Genomic DNA, 20,048 nt, shown 5'->3' with positions numbered 1-20,048 from the left:
AGACTACGAATACTCTTCGATTCCTCACAGTTTTTACGATCTTAGGCTCAAGTTGAACTAGGGACGCGCTCACAGAAGAGAAATGCTTCGTGAATTAGAGAAGCGATTCCGTTCGTCGACTCTATCCCGTTTGTCTGACATAGATTCGAAGGTTATCGCCGGTGTCAGCGACCAAGCGCCGCGCCCACACGCTATGTATACAAACAATCGGCTCACACATGCCCAGCGCACATGACTGCTCATTCGACAACACTTGGGCCAACTTTCGTGGAGGCTCGTTCAATCATGTCTTAACATGTCTAAACCGATTGAGGTTTTTCACGTGGGTATTAGGTGAAAAACGTAAGACTTTTCGGTTTGCGCGCGCTTATTTAGGCTAATAGTTAGTGCGTAACTAAAGTGCGGGAGCCGCAGCAGGTTAGGTCGGATATAATTTTGAATGCAGCGCTAATTTCATATTTGTATGCAGGGGTGCTAAACTATAAGTTTTGCTAATGGTACATTAGTAAAACCGAGGTAAGATTAGACTGCAATTTTTTTTAGGTATTTTCTATCGAACAAACTTTATGTAATCGTGTAACCATAATCAATGTCATTACTTTAGGTTCCGAACCGGTAGCATTTTGCTAAGTGGTTAGCATGATTAGATGAATTTCGCGTCGCTCAAGATTTATTAGGCCAACAGATCAATACGCGATATATAAATATAGCATAAAATTGTCATAAATCTTAAAAATCTGTAGGTAGTGATAATGATAAGATAAAAATGACGATTGCAAAATTGCAATGATACAGACCTAATTGAATGTCTGAATGTTGAATGTAATTGTATATTAAGTAATTGTTTTTTTCATCGTACAAGGTGTTTGCACCGCCTGAAAGTGAATGACATGATATGAAGACATTGTCTTTAGGTATCTGAATTTACCTTGACGTTATTAATACGAGATACGCCGGCCGGGCAGGGCAATGGCCCGCCGTCCTTCCTTCCGCCCGCCCGTCCACCAGACGGCTTAATGTCTTCTCTTTTTTTCCGATTCGTATTTCTCAGTACTTAGTGTACCTACTACGTTAAGTCTCATAAACTAAATAGCTACGCAAAATATCGTTAACTAATGATTCCATCGATAATAAATACATTATGCTAATACGAAATTCATAATGAGCTAATTATCATTACTAAATTATGTACCTATGTAGTAAAATATGTTTATGAGCCCTTGCTAGTGTGTGTTTTTTAATAACTTAGTAATTTTTACCAAATTTTCTTTTTTATCGGAAGGCTTTAAAAATACTTACTGTTTTACTAATTTGGGATGTTTAAATATTGATAGTGTCTATTAAACCATTTTTTACGAGTCGAGAATAATACTTCAATATTACATACTTGATCAATACTACTCGAAGCAGTATTGGTCGGCTTATCGAATTTAAAATATATTGAGACATATTAACTTAGCTAAATTAGCGGTCGGCTTATACTTGTAGAGTTTAAAAGTACCCGGGTACTTTCAACACACAAGTCACACAACGTATAAATTTCATCTCAATGCGCGCTATTAGAAAGCATAACCAACGGCGTCTAACAACACTAACAGCTGATAAACGCGGTACAGATCAACGTAAACAAACAACAGCTGCGCTGCGACTGAAACGTTCCTAGGCCTATACAATTACAATTTTCTTTTTCTAGTGCAGTAACACAAATCACCCCATTTACACTTTTATTGACACAAAGAAATAATACTTTATTATTGTTTAGAAAAATGAGAATAGGCCGGTCGATTGGCATGTCCCGTTAACAAACGCGCTACCTGCGTGTCGTATATAGCTCGGTCTGCCCCTCCATCGTGCCATTAGTACAGCGCCCGCGCGCGCACTCGCACGTATCGCGTCGACTCCGCGCTCGCTCTCAATAAATAAACACTCGACTCTATGTGTATACAAGCGTACGAAGAAACATGCACTTTTGTATTAATTTGCAAAATTGGTTTTACCAAGAGACCATCTCGACGGTGGATGCTGCCAGCGCTGCAGCACGGCGGCGCAAGCCCCGCGATCGACGGCGCCCCCCGACCGCGCCGCCGTCGCCGTCGACGCCCCAGAGAATCTCTACCGAAGAACTAGTGGAGGCGCTCCGCCCCCACCTTCTCTCGCCGGAGCGCATGTGGGCGCTGGGCTACCCGCTGGAGATCGAGCCCAACTCGTCGAAGGCTGTTGTGTATATCAATCCTCCGCCGCGGTCAAGAACGACCACTTTGCGCTATACGGCGTGGGATGTGAACGCGCCGGAGTTCGTTCCTGGCGGCTCTCAAGGTGACAGTGGACGAGGATCGCTGGGCTCCAGCCCGCGGTCTGACAGCGATGAGGAAGCCGATGCAGTGGAACATTTGTGTGTGCGTTGTGACAAAATGTTTAGAATGACTCGTGAGGGTGAATATTTGTCTGAGGAGTCTTGTTTGTATCATTGGGGCCGCTGCAGTGGTGACTACCGACACACTTGCTGCAACGCCCCGCTGGGTGTTCGAGGATGCAGCTCCGCCCGCTGCCACGTATGGAGCGGCACTCGCCCCGGCATGAATGGCCCTCTCGAAGGATATGTGCGTGCACGCTCACCTCGTGGCGGTGTTTACGCCATCGACGCTGAGATGTGCTACACGACGGCGGGACTCGAGCTGGCCAGCATCGCGGTTATCGCTGCTGATGGTCGCCTGGTATACAGATCATTGGTTAAACCTAGTTCTCCCGTTGTCGACCATAACACACGCTTCTCGGGCATCAGGCCGCGCGACTTGGCGCGCGCGACTAAGACGCTACGGGATGTGCAGAATGATATTCTTGGATTTGTCGGAACAGATACTATTTTGATTGGGCACGCGCTGGACAACGACCTGCGTGCCTTGAAGTTGCTTCACGGAGCTGTGGTGGATACGTGTGCACTGTATCCGCACGCGCGAGGCTTCCCGTTGCGGCGGTCGCTGCGTGTCCTGTGCGAGGAGCTGCTCGGGCGCAGCGTGCAGCGAGGCAGCGCCGGCCATTCTCCTCTAGAGGATGCGCGTGCGGCTATGGATCTGGTACTGCTCAAAGTACACGAGGAACGAGCAAAACGTACACGCATTACAACACAGTTGTCTATGTTGCAACCGTATGATCCCTTAATCAGTGCCGCCTAAATTCCAAGTGATAAGTGAAGTGATAGACGACTACGCTATGAACATGAACTCTGGTTAGGCTCAATATGAATGAACGGTTTCGTAAAGTGACATAGATACGTTACGTTGACGGAGCGCGCGTACGTTTTCAGCGTATGTGCCTTCGAATTGCATTACCGCAATAAACGTAATTTTTTTTTATGTTTCTTGTTTGCTTTCCCATTACCCAAATTTTAGTGTAAGAAAAATATTAGTCATGGTCATGGGAATTGTTTTTCCTTTAATATTCATAGGAATTGGATGAGCCATTGGCGATGCCGATGACGCAAGCATGCTAAATTATTTGCAACGTCTGGCATTCATACATACAGGTCGCCAGCACATAGTTTGAACTGACTCGAGGAATTCCCGCGTTATGAACCGATGGCAATTCCGGTTTTATATCTGAGTCATTTATCTTCAGACTTACGAACAGGAAATTGATATGAGACTGCATCGGAACATAAACAGTAAACAATGATGCCTAATATTGCTATCTCCTGATGTAATATCATGCTTTTATCATTAATTATTTTTCGGCACGGCTTCATCGGTGAACTATACATGACTACAGATGACTAAAGTAGTTGTGATTTTTTAATGTCAGTGACTCATCCAATCTTCTAAGAACCGCGCACGGATTCAGGACTAAAACGATGACGTCTAGTTACAACTTGTTATTGAAATGCAATCATCAATTTCTGAAGTTTTTTATGTTATATGATAACGAAAAAAATGCGTGGGAGTTCTTTGAACTGAAGTAGTGATTCTTTTGCCATGATTTACCTGTCAGAAATGAAAGAATGCACTCAGTCAAAAGGGTCTGTAGGCCCTCGCTACCTGCTCTGCTGGGATAAAATACCAGTTTGGAATAGTTTTATTTCTCTTTGTACAAGACAAAGCTCTATAAAGCTGGACTAAATGCTTGTAGTATCCGCGGTGCGGCCGTGCACGTTGAGCTGATTTACGTAAGCTGCTTACATAAAGTGATGACGAAACGCCTAGTAGATGAGCAAACTTAATGACTTCCACCTTGGCTAGGCCACTCTGTAGACCTGAGAAATAGAGCAAACTTTAAATAGAATCATAGGATTGTTTTAATGCTTTGCTATAGAATAAACACATAATTAGAAAACTATATTACTCATAGTCTGGAGCGCCTAGTGTTCCGTATTCAGTTAGTGTATTGTAGAACAATAGAAAATTTTGCATAGCATGATAAATTATGATTGTAAATAGACCACGACACGCCGCCTCGAGTATCAGCAAGGAGCAACGCCCTCGCGCCCGGTCATCTCTACACGCGTTTTGTTTACCATTCGTGTCTCCAAAATATGGTTTACATTCAATTTACTATGTACTTTGAGATTGCGCCAAGACGTCAACAAAGTTATCGAAAGAAACGTAGTAGTAATATAATAAATTGACCCCAATGGACCAACGGCTTATTAATAATAATCAAATTCCTATTTTGAAGCCTGTATATTTAAAATAGTTTTTATTTTATATAAGTTCGATCTTGAGCTTCTCTAAAAACCGGCCAAGTGCGAGTCAGGCTCGCGCACGAAGGGTTCCGTACCATTACGCAAAAAAACGGCAAAAAAAAATCACGTTTGTTGTATGCTTGGGAGCCCCACTTAAATATTTATTTTATTCTGTTTTTAGTATTTGTTGTTATAGCGGCAACAGAAATACATCATCTGTGAAAATTTATGTCAACGAGTATATATATTTGGGCCAGTTAGTCTCTTTCAGCGACAGGCAAGACAAGGAAGTTGAGCGCCGTGTTCAAAACGCCTGGAAGAGCTACTGGTCCATGAAGGAGCTAATGAAGGGGGACCTTCCAATGTCACTAAAGCGTAAACTCGTTGACATGTGTATTCTGCCTGTCCTAACCTACGGTGCCCAAACATGGTCGCTCACCGAGAGTCAGAAGTCCAAATTGAAGGTTTGCCAGAGAGCAATGGAGCGCAGCATTCTAGGTGTCACAAGGATGGATCGCATCCGAAACACTACACTGCGCTCCAGAACAGGCATAGCTGACGTAGGGGAGAAGACCGCTAGGCTGAAGTGGGACTGGGCAGGTCACGTCTGCCGCATGCATCCGGATAGGTGGGCTAGTATAGCCACCAAGTGGATGCCGCAAAATAAGCGCGGACGTGGCAGGCCCAGGCGGAGATGGCGGGACGACTTAGACACCTTCACTAATAACTGGCCGGAAACAGCTCAACAACGGGAGTCATGGAAATCTAAGGGAGAGGCCTTTGCCCAGCAGTGGGATACTACAGGTTATTAAAAAAAAAAAAAAAAAAAGTGAAAATTTCAACTGTTTAGCTATCACGGTTCGTGAGATACAGCCTGGTAACAGACAGACAGCTGAGTCTTAGTAATAGGGTCCCGTTTTTACCCTTTGGGTACGGAACCCTAAAAATAGATTAGTCTTACGAGGTTAAGAAAGTGCAATACGTACCTACGTCATTTTACGTAAAGTTCGCGGCTCGGCTCTTTATAAAATTATGAGTCAATATCGGCTAACACAGTTAAAATAGTACTTTTTAGGGTTCCGTACCCAAAGGGTAAAAACGGGACCCTATTACTAAGACTCCGCTGTCTGTCTGTCACCAGGCTGTATCTCATAAACCGTGATAGCTAGACAGTTGATTTCACAGATGATGTATTTCTGTTGGCGGCTGCCGCTATAACAACAGATACTAAAAACAGAATAAAATAAATAAGTGAGGCTCCCATGTCCCATACAACAAACTTTTTTTTTTTTTTCGTTTTTTGCGTAATGGTACGGAACCCTTCGTGCGCGAGTCCGACTAGCACTTGTTAAATAATATTATATTAATTATCGGTTTAATTTTTATTTCCTTAGATATCGTTGATAATACGTACAAATCTTACGTACATAATATTATGAGAGCTATATCTAATACTCGTTGTTATCTTCATCATCTGGCCGTTATAAAATGGGTTAGGCTAATCATTACGGATTGCTTCATTTATCTATAGCATGAGTATTTTGAGTCATCGGAAGAACTCGCTTTCCCTGTTTTCGAAATTAGAAATAGATGATAGTACGTCTAGATTTTTTGCAATACTTTCTTGGAATTCGGACTCTACACCGTAATTGCAATAGCAATTGAATGGAATTCATTCATAATTTCTTCATGCAATTTCGAACCTCACTGTACATAAGCGGCAGAATTATAAATAGTCTTGAAATAAACTCCATTCTTATTTAGTCGAATTGTACTAAAGCTAGGTATACTATAATGTAGATGAATGCAAATTTATATGAGTAGGAAGTTGTGGTTTAGTTTATTGAATCGGAGAGCGCACCGCAGCGGCTGCCCAGTACGTCGAATGAAAGCTGAAAATAGAACTTATGAAACGTAAGTATATTAGTCTTACAATCAATATGCACCGGGCGGCTGGAAAGCGAGATAGCTGCTATAAATCAGTGTTATCCAGTCAACCGACGTTATTGATCAAGTTATTCACGTCGGCACACCCATCCGACTGGCCCCGATGCAGCCTGGTTTTATTATCAATGCTAACCTAGCTAGTTGGGGAATTAAACGTCCAGCCAAACGATCCGTAACACCTTATTATCGACGTACGAACTTAATTATACTAGTTCACTAAACTGTTCGACTCGCTTGCGCTCGGTAGGCGATTCCAATAACTCCCGCACGGGATGAAACGGGCAATGTGCAGCTGACATAGGTCAAGAAGAAGGCCTCTGAATTTCACACATACATCAACCTAACAAAACTGCTTTAAATTTCAAAACCAGGACAGAGCGTGTATAAATAACCAGGTTTACATATGAATCGCTAGTTGAAGTACTTTGTTTCAGATGTGGACAGGACAGTTAGCAGGTTTGGTTAAAGCAAACACATTACATATACAGTGAATCGGCCTCCATGGCGCCGAGCTCGCCTCCGCCTCAATAAGTCTTTCACAATCCGACTTGCACAAATTTTAGGCGTCATTTCGTCATCGAAGTAGGGAACTTCGGCACGCCTATACGCCAGGCCCCCACTTGTTTACAATACAAAAGAGAAACGTACTAAGAACGTATGAGTTCCTAATACAGAACTTCCTTTATGTAGACAATTTAATATATTACGTGTATTTATGTACGTATGCTTGCTATATGCCTACGTCAACATCTGCAAAGCATCACGTACGGCTCTGAAATCATAGGCTAATAAATAATTTAGACAATGGTGCCAGAAATTGATGAAATCATTACGCAAGGAAGGAAGCAATCACTGTATCTTAACACCCTTTGGCTCTGGTCATTTTGTAAACGATGACTAATCGAATTGATTTTAATGAGTTCTGCTCTAGTAGATAGTAGATTACTATAACTGAAGATAACACCAATTTTGGTGTTACGTACTAATTCTTGACAAATTATGTCTACCTATACCTAGATCTCAAAATTTTGCATAGCTGCACAGCTTCAACCATGTAAAATGTCCTTAGAAAATGTCGCAGTCGATCACGATGTCAGAATAAAAAGATCACGAAATTTAGGCCTATTGCTTTTATACTTAGGCAGTTTTCTTCCGCACCGCGTGACAAGATTTCGTCGAACGTTTTCATTGTTACGGCTCCACCCACGGTGATTGTGCTATACAATTGCCTGAAACCAGAGACCTTGATACAGTAACTTAGTTTCGATATCTAAGTGGTCCGTTGAACTTTACCCGCCGCGTGTTGCACGTTAATTATTTAAATTTTAAATAATAAGGAGCGTCATACCGAACGGACAAAAGCGGGAGTATATGTGTATTGGCAGGTCCTTGAAGTATCATCATTAAATATACCAAAGTAAGGTCAATACGGGTAAAAATAGAGTGTTCATTACAGTAAGAAATGAAATCCACGTTGGTTTTTTATAAAATAAGTACACTTACTTAACCCCTAGCTGCCCGTATTGGTAGATCAGTTAGATCACGAATGTTAAATTAATAGAGATATGATTTTACGGTAAAGATACTCAATTATAAAGGGAGAGTGTGTTGTGTATACTTAGCCTTTGCGTACATTTACCCGTATTGACCTTTTGTGTCACATCACAAGTTTACGATAATAGTTAGTAACTGAACGAGTGGACACCCAGCTGAATAAGTGCATACCCACTTTATTCAGGCGGTTCCCTGAGCCAGAAGGCGAAAAATCTCCTTATATGATCATGTTTTTCTAAGAGGCGTTGATATTCGTAGACGTGGAAAAAATATATGTAGTTCTTAACTACCTATATATTATCTTTAACAACATAGCTTCCGATACACGAATTATGACACTTCGCTCGATACAATTAATTCCCAAAGTAACCTCTAACTCGGACTTTTAATCCTACTTTACTCGGTTATTTATTATGTGATACTATAAACAAAAAAAGAAGAAAAAACAATCTTAACATAAATAGTAATTTCATAGCTTTAGAATTTTGATATTGTAAGGTAACGTTATCAAAATAAATAATGACCGACAAAATTCGATCAAGATTGACACTTGGCGCGTATGTTCTTTCCCGTTCTTTCTTGCGAAATGTGACAAAGACAGTGGCAAACCGATGGAACGGCCTTAAGGCGGTTCCCTGAGCCAGAAGGCGAAAAATCTCCTTAAGTATATGATCATATTTTTCTAAGAGATGTTGATATTCGTAGACCTGAAAAAAATATATGTAGTTCTTGATTATATTATCTTTAATTTATAAGATTTCGATACACGAATTATGATGACACTTCGCTCGATACAATTAATTCCCAAAGTAACCTCTAACTAGGACTTTTAATTCAACTTTACTCGGTTATTTATTTTTCACCTCAACAGCTCGAACAAGCCTACTTTAGTCGCACTTTCCTCACTCCAGGGAGTGAAACAATGTAGCTTTTTAATTTAGTGAAGGCCATGAACTTCATACTTTTAATACATTTTTTTATGGTATGGTATGGTATGACTTTCCTCTCTTGTTGCACAAATAACTAATGTGGCACTATAAACAAAAAAAGAAGAAAAAACAATCTTAACTTAAATAGACAATCTTAAACTTATCTTAACTTAATGAAATAAACTCATTTGTATTTGTAAATAGTAATTTTACCGCTTTCGAATTTCGATATTGTAAGGCAACGTTTTTAAAATAAATAGAGCTTAATAAGTACATAGTACTTACATTGTCGAAAAACAAAAACAACTTGTTCGAGTTACGACTTTGGAAGCCCAATAATATGATCTCGGCATGTAATTGAAGTTTAGAAATTTCAAACACTACAATAAACTTTATTTCGTAAGAAAAAACATAAGACTCCTATTGTTTGTTAAAGAATTTCATAGCATTCAAAGTAGGTAGGTTTGGGAGTACAATTATTGCTTTGTTGTACTCTCTCTCTATTCAAATGAGGATGGAATTTTAAAGCTGGATATAGAGTCATATTTTACAATACCGCTTCAATATTTATGTTCTTATGGGTCCGTATTTCTACTTATAAACCTTTGGGTTTAGGCCAGCCTAAACTGGGTTTATAAAATCGGGCTCCCAAGAAGTATATTTAGTTATAGATAAAATTTTCTCTACTGAGCTCGTTCACTTACCTGTACTAACAATGGCAGTCTGTTAAACAAAAGCCATTATTTATTTTGTGCGACCGCGTGGCCTTTGTGCCTGAGGCTCAAACACAATGGCCACGCGCTTAGGCACAATAGCCAGGCGCTCACATAAAATAAATAATGGCTTTTGTTTAACAGAATGCCATTCTTAGTACAGGTAAGTGAACGAGCTCAGTAGAGAAAATTTTATCTATACTGTAGTAACTAGTAAGTACAACCAGGATTAGCGCTATGGTAAAAAAGGGTAGTTTATGATTATGACAGCCAGTCAGGTGTTCATAGCAGAATTACTTGGAAAACAAAAGGAATTCCTTGAGGGACTAAATTGCTTTACGATCCCACGGTAAGACTCGCCGCTTCACATGTAGCTAAACGTGGTGTTTATTTTTCCAAGAAATGGGCTCTACCTATAGTAGGCGGTTACCGTTTTACACGAAAGGTCAGGATGAGTAGAAAAAGCACGTTTAGTTACGCCGTTGTGACTGGTACGGCCTTACAGATAGATGGATGCTATTGTACGACTTGTACGTGACGTCGGGCCGGTAAATATTGCGCCAGACAGACATGTTATGACAATGTGACGAACGTAGTTAGTATACAACTATGGTCATAGACGAAAACAACACAATATTTGTGTGATATGAACATCTGACTGGCTGGCAACAAACTTGCGATTTAGTAATTACTGTAATCGGTTGATGCGAATTGTTTGCGCCTTGGTCAAGGAATGGCATCTATAATCAGTACTTACGTTGAAAATGATTTGACGCAGATGGGTCAGTGATCCTCTGGGATATCCGGGATCTGAGCCACAACCAGCACAAGACGCTGCGCGTCAACATCGACTTCGACCACGCGCAGTTCGTGGCCTGGAGCCCCGACTCCAAGGCCTTTATCGTACACACCGCGAGGGAGAACAACATTGTCGTCTACAAGATAGAGAAGAAGAAAGATGGCGCTATTGGAGCCGCCACTCAAGTTCTCGCGTTTGATAAGGTGAGAAACATTCAGTGTATATTTAGTATTCGTATTTGGGTATAAACTAGACCTTATAAGTAGTTAGCGCTATTGGGCACTGTGTTGGGATTCGCGCGACACCGCGAAACTTTTATCCATCGCGGTTCTAGCCTTTACTGCTACTGTTTAAAGTTGACGTATTGTGGCTTTGAAAGTGAATCTTCCTTAAATATTTTCACACTCGAACGCCGATGCATGCGCTGTGCACGCAAGCACGAGGTATGTATAACAAAACAAACAAATAGTTATCTAATTTCTTATCTGTGTTGTTTGGTTATCGTTAGGTTTATCATACGAGCTTGTGAGCAGTTGTAAATTAACGTTTGAACGTATTTGCCCTCAGTCATATACTCTCAGATTAGAGGCAATTCAGAGCTCTCTTAAACCTTCTCTGAATGATCTCAAAGGTAGGCTAGGTTCTTTCGTTATAAAAACATCTTTCATTTAAATATTTATGCAAAATAGTAGTGCACTCTGCATGTTAACTATAACTATATACATATAAATAAACAAGTGTGTTAAAGCTTCAGCTCTGCTTCTAATTTGCAGACGGGTTCACCTTTCTCTGAAAGTGAGTGTATAAGCAAATTGTAAACCTTTTGTTTCTTCTTTTATGGCATGCAATACCCTTAAATAACGAATAATACCTGCCACATTTAACAATATTGTTAAACTAAGTGCCAGCTGATTGTAGTCACGTTTAGTTTTTGTAAGGGCAAGTTGTAAAGAATGGACGTTGGGTCCATCCTGGATAATCAGCCAGATAAATATTCTTTTCATGCAGTTCACTGGAACTTGGGTATAGGTAAGTTATCCTCATTACCATGAAATCGCATTTGCAAAAAAAAAAAAACGCACAAAATAGTTATTTACGATACAAGTACGAAAGACCACAGGGTGTTTTAAATCGACACGACCGAGGGTGTTTTAAATCAACACGTGTACAACGTTTTACAGTACATATGGCCCTTTAAACTCGACATATGCACGAAAAGTGCTCTTTACGTACTAGTGCGAGAAAGTAGCACCATATGTACTGTAAATAATATTACCTATCTATTTATCCGTTTGAAATTTCATGCTAGTAACTGCATTGTTACATTGACTGGGGGCTATACTTGGTCCAAACTCTTTCGTATATGTTATAAGGCCTGTGCTCCAGTCGTGGGATCTATTAGGTATAGCCTGATGATTAAATACCTCGTAATAGCTTAGCAGCCTGACGAAAGTCATGCATTCGTTTAGCTGAGTCATAGCATTTAGTTACTAATGAGGCAGATGACCTGACGAAAAGTAATCGAGATAAATTGGTCGCTGCGCTGCTAACAAGCACTAAGTCACGTCATGTTATTTACGCTAAAATCCGTTTATGATTACGAGTACAAGATTGACCTCTAAGCCCGACGCTTGTTTTTGTATCTGGCTATCATCAAAACATACATATGTATTTTGATCGCGTGTGACGTTTATCCGACCGGCGCGTGTTTGGCGGAGAATTGGCCGACCCGACCTTCCTGTCCGTTGAGATTGGTTTGACCAGAAATAGAAAAACAAAACAAGACACGCCTCATTTTTGTCATTTCTTGCCAATTGTAGTTAGTTCACTTTCGTAGAAAGACATATTCATGTATTGACAGGTTAAGAGGCCGTAGTCGATTTTGGAGCAAAAATGTAAAATTGATAGATTTAGTCGTTGAAATTATACACGTTTTGTTACGTAGTACCTAAATAACAAGTATTGATTTCTATTAGCACGTCTTCTCATCTTGCTTTTTAATAATGAGGTCGCGAGCGTGCGTCACCGGTAATGCATGAAGAGAAGGGGCAGTTTTTAAAAATTCATCTAAAAATCATGGTGGTAAATTATACAAATTGATGTATAAGAATAGTTTCAGCAAATGTTGTAGATTGTTTTAGTATCAAAATTACGTTGAAATTAAGTCGATTTTTAGAGAAATTGTCACTTGTTTTGAAGTAATTTCTGAAGAAAATTGATTTCGTCTAACTTTCATTTACACTACTTCAAAGTCATAATAATAAAAATGTAGTCTGATAAACGTCAAGTACAAGATATGTGTAATACAAAATTACCATGTTTAGCAGTCCCAACTTTACGAAATTTACAAATAAGAGCGACAAAATCAGTGCTTTACGCGCGTTTACCTAAACGTCCATCAGAAAAGCAAACATTACTAATTTAGTGAGTTTGTTTTCAAAAAATTGATCTGATAAAAGGTAAGATAAGAAGACGTGCTAATAGAAACCAGTACTTGTTATTTCAATTAGGTAACAAAAGGTGTAAAATTTCACGGACTAAATCTATCAATTTTACATTTTTGCGACTAAAATCGACACCGGCCTCTTAATGTATGGCAGCATAATCCTTTTTCTCTTTTACTCTTATGAATTTCGGTATTTCGCCATCGCCTCCTACCTATGCTGCCATAACCCGACCATGAAAAAAAACCCGGTCGGTGATAAGGACAAAGCATGGCACTATTTTCTCTTTCCTCGTATAGGAATCGCAATAAGACTATCTTTCTCTATCAAAGAGTGTCAGGCCCTTGGTAAATACGGTATGACACATCATCTTTATTTCTAGGATCAGACGACCAACTTTTGAAATTCTGAATCAAATTTTAATTAAATAATATAATTTTTATTTATATGTTGAGATGTTTGGATGTTAGGATGTTTGTTGCTCAATCAGACAATCACTCAAAAATGACTTAACTCATTTGGATCAAATGATCAAAGGCACACAGATAATTTATTACCTGCAATTGCTGCAATAAGACATACTCGTAGAATACTCATCCGGCAATTGAAGTATCCATTTTAGAAGCTGCTTCACAACACAACACGATTCTTTCATTCAAACATCCCTTACAAAAAAACATTCGCTTCCAACTCCGCTCGATTTGACGCAATATGTATAATGAAATGCGCATTAAATATAGCAAAGCCCAAAATAGGTGGGCGTCATAACGTAAACGCATGTTCAGGCAGAGCATTGGCCTCAGCTGAAAAGTTGGATTTCATTCGTTAATAGATCAATTAGTACCAGTTAAATGCGTACTGGGGAACGGTATATTAACAGACTTGTGTCCGTTGTTTTAGTCCCGTTTAACCTTGTAACAATTCCAGTAAAAAAGTTTGTACATACATAAATAATATAGTTAATCACGTAAATACGACAGAGTCTCAGTTAATATTAATAACTTTACTGTAGGATGTGTAGGTACTTGAGAATTAAATATTAATCAAAATTACATGATAGTGCATGCTGATTTATAATTCATTTATAATATCAAATTCAATGTTATGAAACTAAGCGAGTGCATAAGTAGGTACGTACTATGTATACTCGTATTTCCATGCACACATACAGATGGATATTTTGTTATAGTACCTACTTACACGTCTTTTACAAAATTTCATTAAAAAATAAAACTGGCCACCTCGTATTTGTAATTCAATTCCAATACGTCAATTATAGTACAAACGGAAGGAAAATTTCCCAAAAACGTGACCTATTTTACGCTTTTATTTAAGTACATATATTTAATCAATTGTCAGTAGTATGTTATGAGGATTGCGGTCAAATACTACGCATTCACTTATAAAATTCTAGTAAATGCCCTATTTCCTAATTGTTATTTAATAATGGCCAATTAAGATAAACGATTAATATTGTGTTCATACTAGATTTGTGAATGAATAGAATTCTTTATCGAAACAGGAATTTATTACTATGCTAATTTGGAATCGTTTACTGATTAGTGCTGTTTTATTCAATTTATTGATGATATTCGAGAATAAGAAAGTTTTTATTATTACTTTTTTCCTTGCCCCTTTACAGGAAACAAATAATTTGAATATTTTATACCTTCTTTATTTCTTGTAGATTACCTGTAAGTTTGCAAATATTTACTTTAAATAATTTTCGCTCGTTAATTTTTTTGTGTTTTTTTTTTGAAGCGCTGGTGGCCTAGCGGAATAGCGTGCGACTTGCAATCCGGACTATCCGGAGGTCGCGAGTTCAAACGCCGGCTCGTACCAATGAGTTTTTCGGAACTTACGTACGAAATATCATTTGATACCAGTCGCTTTTCGGTGAAGGAAAACATCGTGAGGAAACCGGACTAATCCCAACAAGGCCTAGTTTGCCCTCTGGGTTGGAAGGTCAGATGGCAGTCGCTTTCGTAAAAACTAGTGCCTATGCAAATTCTCGGGATTAGTTGTCAAGCGGACCCCAGGCTCCCATGAGCCGTGGCAAAAATGCCAGGACAACGCGAGGAAGATGATGAATTTTTTGTTTTTTTATGCCAAAAAAGAGATGGCGGGATGACCTCGACGCTTTTCGCAGCGACTGGCGGGAGCATGCACCAAACCGTGATGAGTGGCGGAAGAAAGGGGAGGCCTTTGCCCAGCAGTGGGAAACAAGATAGGCTATAAAAAAAATGACGACGCTAGCATTAAGAGGCCGTAGTCGATTTTGGAGCAAAAATTTTAAATTGATAGATTTAGTCGTTGAAATTATACACGTTTTGTTACGTAATATCTAAATAACAAGTATTGGTTTCTATTAGCACGTTTTCTCATCTTGCCTTTTAATAATGAGGTCGCGAGCGTCCGTCACCGGTAATATATGAAGAGAAGGGGCAGTTTTTAAAAATTCATCAAAAAATTATGGTAGTAAATTATACAAATTATTGTATAAGAATAGTTTCAGCAAATGTTGTAGATTGTTCAAGTATCCAAATTACGTTGAAATTAAGTCGATTTTCAGAGAAATTGTAACTTGTTTTGAAGTAATTTCTGGAGAAAATTGAATTCGTTTAACTTTCATTTCCTCGAACTCTAAGTCATATAACAAAAATGTAATCTGATAAAGGTGAAGTACAGAATATGTGTAATACAAATTAACCATTTTTAGCAGTCCAAACTTTACGAAATTTACAAATAAGAGCGACAAAATCAGTGCTTTACGCGCGTTTACTTAAACGTCCTTCAGAAAAAAAATCATTACTAATTTAGTGAGTCTGTTTTCAAAAAATTGATCTGATAAAAGGCAAGATAAGAAGACGTGCTAATAGAAAACAGTATTTGTTATTTCAATTTGGTAACAAAAGGTGTACAATTTCATCGACGAAATCTATCAATTTTACATTTTTGCGACTAAAATCGACACCGGCCTCTTAAGGTATACCCGGGTAAGACCGGACTATTTTTCGGCGAGTTGGAAAGACATCACAAAAAATTATATTACTTATATCTCACTAACTTTGTGTGATGTAAAATAACTACTATTTTGGAAGCAATAACCATCTTACCCGGGTATACCTTATGTCACTAATATTGTTGTCGTACTACTCAAAGTGAGTGAAAATTTTAGTTTAAAAACTACAAAACAAGGCGAAATGCCAACGTTGACGGATGTTGTTCTGTTATGTCCTGTATTAATCACAATCAATGAGACTTAAATTACGTAAAATGTATATCCATTCACGAAAAGGTATAATTTATAAACATACTGGGTGGTGGGTGTGTCACAATTTCTTTAGCACGCTTCGAAACGCTGAGACGGATTGAAAATTAATTATTACTTATAATTGTTATTGAGTCATAGTCTTATCAGCCGAGGACCTGTTTGGTCTTCTGCTGGGCAAATTCCTCCCTCCAGGATCTCTACAGCGACTGGTCCTGCTCTACCCTCATCCAACTGTATGTTGTTCAGACCGTTGATTTTACTCTACAGGTTCTACACGCACCACAATCACGACCACAGTTTAAAGGGCCCACTGACTATCAGTCCGCCGGACGATATCGTCCTGTCAGTTGATCGTAACTGTCAAATTTTTGTTCTAACTGACAGGCCAATATCGTCCGGCGGACTGATAGTCAGTGGGCCCCTTTAGTGTCATTAAATCTCATTCGTGAGAGGTTTACATACATAGGCAAGTACCTAGGTACTTGGTGACTCATGTTGGTGCAGATGTCGTAGGAAAAGTGCGAGCAAGAAACACATACATACGTGGTATGAAAACGATGCCGTGAAACGTGATTCCATTATTAGTCATTCATTTCTTTGTCACGGTCTTTTGTCAACTTGGCTATGACAAAATCATTTGAAATTATTATTCTAAGTATTAATAGATTATTCTAAGATCACAGCGAGGATACAAATTTGTTATGCCCCTTTTACGTTACGCTACCGAAAAATACGGCCGAGTGACTGAGTGGCGGACATGACGGTTTACACTAAGTTTGTCTCTCACCAGCTCACCACACATCATTTACCTTAACTTTTTTATTATGCCCCTTTTACGTTACGCTACCGAAAACTACGGCCGAGTGACTGAGTGGCGGACATGACGGTTTACACTAAGTTTGTCTCTCACCACACATCATTTACCTTAACTTTTTTATTATGCCCCTTTTACATTACGCTACCGAAAACTACGGCCGAGTTACTGAGTGGCGGACATGACGGTTTACACTAAGTTTGTCTCTCACCACACATCATTTACCTTAACTTTTTTATTATGCCCCTTTTACGTTACGCTACCGAAAACTACGGCCGAGTGACTGAGTGGGGGACATGGCGGTTTACATTTACACTAAGTTTGTCTCTTACCACATCATTTACCTAAATTTCCGTTTTCATTGCCTTTGAGTTTCTTCCACGTGGTGAGCCGTAGCGCAGTATTTTTCAATGTTACAACTTGCATACATATTAAAGAGCCCCTGTGGCGACTGCGAGTCTTTAGGTGACGTCGGAGGAGGCTGCTGCATTACTGTTGCTACATTACTGCTGCGGCCTTTACGTGGGCGCTGTATCTGTCAATTTCCTTGATAAAATGACTAAAATGAGTGACGGATTGAACGTTCACTCATTATTTCAAGAAAATTTACAGATACAACGGCGATATCAACGCCACCAAAGTAATGTCGCAGCAGTTGACATCCGAATGTCACGATGTAGTGTGGTGACCCTTGCATACTTGTAGTCTTTATCTCTCACACACGCTGCTCTTTCCGCTGGCTTCCATCAGACAATTGCTAATCTGTATAGATAATGTGTATAATAATGTTGCCTTGGGTTACCTAATGAGAAGTATCCTAATAGTGTTATGTCTTACTGTCCAGTAGTTCCATAGAATTAATACGTGTAATCGCTATTTCTTAACCTAAGATTAATTATAATGATTAAGTATAATTTATATTTCTTAACCGTTTTCCATTGAACTTTTTCTTTGAAATAGGAAGTACTTGCACTACTTACTTCCCGGCTTACTTGGTTGCTCACTGCGGTAGAACGTAAACGAAGTAATAGCGAATATTACATAACGAATGGCGATAATTTATTCTGTACTAGTAATTAATTAGGTACCTACAGTACTACGTCGCAGAGTAATAAAATGATTGCACGGAACATTACAACATGAGCGTAACGTTTCTTGTAATTTTGTTTTTTTCGACTAATTATATCATTGTATTCGTATATTTTCGTCATATGCTGACATAGGTACAATTACCTACATTATGGGTGTAAATCTTTTCTCTTCTGAAGTTGGACCATTTCCTCATAAGCCAGTTTTTCAACAAAGACAATTTTTTAATTCGATTTTTTCTAAACGAGTTTCTATTTTTCTAGATAATATAAATAAGTAAATTTAAATCTAAATTTATAGAACTCATATGAGAACGATAATATAATTTTATCCAATTAAATGCAGATAAATTTAACAGGTTAAAGTTATTTACATACTCATAAAATAAAACTATGAAAACGGATTATATCGCGTATATTGAATTTATAATACATATATATAAATTCAATATACGCGATATAATCCGTTTTCATAGTTCTATTTCATGAGTAACTTTCGCGGTAACCGAAGACAATATTATTTATTTACATACTTTCAGTAGTTGCAGTTTAGAATGTTATAGATCATTAGCTGTAAAGTTTTTTTATCGTGACATGCGTCTCTGTCTACGGGTCTTCTTTGTGTGGTGTTTGTTTATTTGGCTTAAAAATGTAGGTTGTGCGTGATAAGATCAGTCGATTAAGAGCGATAAAAAAGTAGGTACACACTCGGGTTATCCACCGACTTCACCGACGGACGTCTGTTACGTCGCCCTCGAAACATAATGTACTATATCATGCCTGATTAATACAATCGGATGGCCACGAGCCACGAACTAACAATCAATAAACACGACTTATTTACAAACAGTCACATTGTTACTCATACGTGGAAGGTTAAGTAAGAATTAAGCTTGTTAATGTTGACCTATGTTTTGGTTTGCAAATTATATAATACTGACAATCTCTCGGCTCTATTTATAAACTTTAGTACAGTTTTTTAGGTACATTTGAACAGACATTGAACGGTAGCGTTGTTCCTGAGCTGTTGAAGGCGAGTTGGTGAGTCACGCAGTGATAAGACTCATTGTGTTAGCCTAATCATTTGTATAGCGATACGTTTCGCTAGTCTATTTGCAAGATCGTGAAGACAGACCAGTAATCCACTAGGCCTTGATCTGCCTCCATATGAATAGACAAATCAGGCTTACATATAATCGGCCTTTTAAACCAGCGCTTCAACATTTCTCGGATCGATTACTGTGATTTACTTGTTACTTTTTTCTAGCTCTGACAGTATTGCATGTTACCTGACTTCTCACGGGTCGTGAGCATTGCGAAAGGCACGAATATCTAATTTTTGTTTCACAAATTCCGAGAACTTTACAAACAATTGCTTATTGGTGCTGCTGTTTTTAAAAAGATCACGTTTCGGGAGCCCGTATCTGATAAAATTGTGTATTATAATATAAGAAACAGAGATTAGCATGTTCTTTGTTTTGGTCTCATTGATGATGCGCTTGTTTGTGTTGTGATGTCAGTTCTTGCCTATGCTGTATTTACAGGAATAATACGATTATGTATGTGCATACTTCCATGAATTATTTAAATCGAAATACATAGTTCTTTGTTGGCAACAGGATCTGACGTCGGTAGATACATATTTAATACTGAATGCACCATATTGTAGGAATAAAACTTAAGCTTCATAATGTGTGTGGCGATAGAAAAGGGTAGGTAGGTACTTCAGTTAGTACTAATTGTTATACAAACTGTAGTCAGGTCCAATCCAATTCTTCAGTATAGTTACGAGTGCTTTATCATTTTGTACT

At 38.8% G+C, this 20,048-nt stretch overlaps 1 protein-coding gene across 2 annotated transcripts in view; it reads left to right on the top strand.

The window, feature by feature from the left end:
* The window catches only part of LOC134746084 (transducin beta-like protein 2), an 87,813-nt gene that overhangs the window by 47,044 nt on the left and 20,721 nt on the right, over positions 1-20,048 (top strand). The window contains exon 3 of one of the 2 annotated variants that reach the window (XM_063680322.1): positions 10,597-10,820. In XM_063680322.1, coding sequence (XP_063536392.1) covers positions 10,597-10,820 — 224 coding nt within the window. Of the gene's footprint in view, positions 1-2,001; positions 3,354-10,596; positions 10,821-20,048 lie in introns of those variants that run through there. The other variant, XM_063680321.1, reaches the window with a different exon arrangement.

Source organism: Cydia strobilella, chromosome 12 (assembly GCF_947568885.1).
Source record: "Cydia strobilella chromosome 12, ilCydStro3.1, whole genome shotgun sequence".
NCBI lineage: Eukaryota > Metazoa > Arthropoda > Insecta > Lepidoptera > Tortricidae > Cydia > Cydia strobilella.
The sequence above is the reverse complement of the archived record's forward strand: the minus strand, read 5'-3'. Positions and strand labels throughout refer to the sequence as shown.